Here is a 3052-nt window from a genome sequence, read left to right as displayed (position 1 = left end):
CCGTGGGCTTGGGGCCCTCCAGGGGAGGAGAGGGGCCCTCTTCTCGCTGTTAAACCCCCGGTCTGGGGAGGGACACGGAGGGGCGCTCCTCATCTGCAAACTGATTGTGTTTAGCGTGCGCTCGGGCCACTCACAGTGAGGGAAATGGTGATTATTGCTCTAATCGTGAGAACCTTTCTCCTAGCCCGCATGTGGAGGACCCTGAGCTTCGTGGTGGCTCTGCCCGGGGTTGCTGTTTGCATGCTGAACTGCTACCTGAAATCGCAGCACGAGCACGAGAGACCCGAGTTCATTCCTTACGCTCACCTCCGGATCAGGACCAAGGTACCTGCTGCTCTGCTTAAAGGCCCTCTTTATTTTCCATTACTGCAGAGCCTTATCTGAGCTAACCACAGTGTCTTTTGCTTTCTCCTCTACTGTGTGAGGTGCTGCATATGTAGCCATGATCTTAACCCATAGCTTGGTTTCTGAGGCAGCAAAGTAGTTTCTGCCAGCTCAGGTGAAGCACCCGTGCTATTCCCAGGCCTTACAACCCCATTGCTAATGTCTTGCTTAAAAACATTTCAGTTCTAGAGCTGCTGTACTGACATTAAACTAATAAACGTTCCAAAAGCTAACAGAGGTGATCTCAGATTTTCAGACCTTGGGTCCCATAGTGTAGCACAGCTGATGTTTAAGCAAGAGCAAAGATCTTGTCTAGAAATGGTGGCTTCCAGCTAAGGGAGACTGTTTGCCAGCTCTTGCTTCCTGGTGCCCAGGAGTCCCTTTTGTTGCTGATTTCCTGTGCTGTACAGATTGTCACTTTGCTGCCACGGGCTTATTTTCTTTCTTCCTTCAACAGCGTTTCCCCTGGGGTGATGGGAACAAAACTCTCTTCCACAACCCCCATGTTAATGCTCTCCCGACTGGTTATGAAGATGAAAATTGAGACCCTGACCACAGCCAGAACTTTGGCTCTTCCTGTCTTGGACCAGAATGTTGTGTGGGAACCATCCTGAAGCGAACCATAATTATAAAAACTACATTCCTTCTGCCATGAAGCTGAATGTTGTTCTGGCCTCTGTACTGGTGTAGAGGTCCTTTAAATAAACAACTCTGAACTTGAATTTAGGATCTGACTTTTTTGTTAATCTGAGTCCTTAGAAGTTCTTTAGTTCAGTGTTTGCCTAAAACACTGAGGCTTGTGTTGGACTGTTCAGTGACCTGCAGGGGTATGTGAAACATCCCTTGTGTCTCAAACAACTTGGGACAGAGCCCTGTGGTAGGCAAGCAGGAGCAGTGCAGGGGGGGTGGCAGGCTGTCCCTCTCCACTGCTCCTCTCCAGCTGCCTCCCCTGGTAAACCTCCAGCCACTGCTCTTGTGTGTGTGCTGACCACCAGGGCTCACCTTGGAAAAAGCCTCCCCACCCCTTGAAACCCACCAAGTGGGACAAGACAGCTTCCCAGAGGATATAGTGCAGGAGCAAAGGAGTTCAACTGCCTGACTGTTAATACCTGCTGCTGTATCTGATAATGCTAAGAGGAACACATTCAGCATAGGACATGACTCAATTTCATGTGCATGTCTGGTTTCACTGATCACTGTAAACCCACAGCCAGATGAACAGGTAGCAGGAAAATACTGTACATTAAAATTAAGTAAATAGTGAGGCACATTCTCTATAATCAGCTACTGCAATATGTATTAACAGTCATGAAGGCAATTTTCTCTTAGCCCCTTCTGGAGGAGGAGTGGTGGCAGAGATGTGTAATTAAGCTCTGTGTGCTTTCACAATGTTAATCTTCCACTCCCAGGATTTTCTAGTATATCAGCATGTATGTTGCTCACAACTCTGCTTTCCACAAAGCTGCAAGCTGGTTGTACCAAGTCTCCCGTACAAGTCTTACAAATGAAAACAATTTTTGCTCCCCTCTATGTCTGTGTAACACACCCTGTGTCACAGTAAATGTTAGTCATGGCTGGATCACAGTGATGACAATGCTGCTGGTGGCCAGCCCAGTGCTTTGGGGAAGTGTGGGAAGGGGTGGCCAGGGCTGCCTGCAGTTTTACTGCAGGAGTGAATGTGTGGTGCTGAAGGAGAGAGAATTCAAGTCCAGGATGGTTGCAGTACCTCAGGGAAGGCTGAAGAATCAGCCTCTGCATTAAAAATGTCCTCTTCAGCTTCTGTTGCAGGCCACCTCCATCCCTCCTAGAGGTCACAGCCAGATTCTGCTAGATTGGTTTTCTACTTCAAGAAAATATAACCTGGTTATATTTATTTTAGCTAAGTTACTGCAGGCCCAATAGAGTGCTTTTATATCATCTTTGTTGCTGATACAGAACAAGGCTTTAGCCCCTTGGCATACAGGATCAATAAAACAAACTTCTTCCACCAAAATTCAGCAGCACAGAGACGAGACAAAGTAAATCAACCGCTTCGTACCCTTTTTAAACTTTTTCAAGTGCAATATAAATAAGCAAGAGAAATTAGTCTTAAAGCAACTACTATTTCAGCCCACTCCAATAAGCATTCTCCCATTATATGGTACATTCAATAGGAAGTTAGTTCCAATGGCTTTTCATGCTGTCAGATGCTGAATTCATTAAAAAGGAGGCAGTAGTTACCACCTGATCCAGTCTTGTTGTTGTCTCTGTTTTTAACAAGCAGAGAAGATTCCTCACTTCCTAGGAAGCAGCTTAAAGGTCTTATCCAGGTGGCACCTCGTGTCATGCCTGGTGGTTCTGCTTAGTCCAAGGGCTCATGTTGGTGATTCCATCCACACAGCCGAGGTCAGGAGGAGTTTTCTGACTTCCCTTTGCTTCGGCCCATGAACTCCAGCCCTTCAATGGGTATGTCTTTTTCCTTGATTGCTTTCTGAAAAGAAGCAAAGCCAAGAAAAACTTAAAACTTGACGTGTCTTTACAGTGCTAAGTGATGGAATTAGTACAAAACACCACCGAGAAAAGGAGCCTTAAAAGCAGCTGGGATAAAGTGACAATGCATGCACAAGCATGTACTGAGGACTCAGGTGAAGGACGGCCGGGGGCAGCGGGGCCGGGGGCAGCGGGGCCG

At 47.1% G+C, this 3052-nt stretch overlaps 2 protein-coding genes across 2 annotated transcripts in view; both read left to right on the top strand.

The window, feature by feature from the left end:
• The first annotated feature begins 189 nt into the window (after window positions 1-189).
• On the top strand, window positions 190-928 carry LOC104395150 (cytochrome c oxidase subunit 6A1, mitochondrial). Its single transcript, XM_010004828.1, has 2 exons — window positions 190-324; window positions 842-928. Exons 1-2 carry the CDS (start codon window positions 190-192, stop codon window positions 926-928), a joined length of 222 nt encoding a protein of 73 aa, XP_010003130.1.
• Window positions 929-2097: 1169 nt separating this feature from the next.
• The window catches only part of GATC (glutamyl-tRNA(Gln) amidotransferase, subunit C), a 2960-nt gene continuing 2005 nt past the window's right edge, over window positions 2098-3052 (top strand). The window contains exons 1-2 of the mRNA XM_010004867.1: window positions 2098-2106; window positions 2173-2213. Coding sequence (XP_010003169.1) covers window positions 2098-2106; window positions 2173-2213 — 50 coding nt within the window. The remainder of the gene's footprint in view (window positions 2107-2172; window positions 2214-3052) is intronic.

Source organism: Chaetura pelagica, unplaced genomic scaffold, assembly GCF_000747805.2.
Source record: "Chaetura pelagica isolate M959 unplaced genomic scaffold, ChaPel_1.0 scaffold249, whole genome shotgun sequence".
Lineage (NCBI taxonomy): Eukaryota > Metazoa > Chordata > Aves > Apodiformes > Apodidae > Chaetura > Chaetura pelagica.
This window is presented reverse-complemented; position numbering and strand designations above follow the sequence as displayed.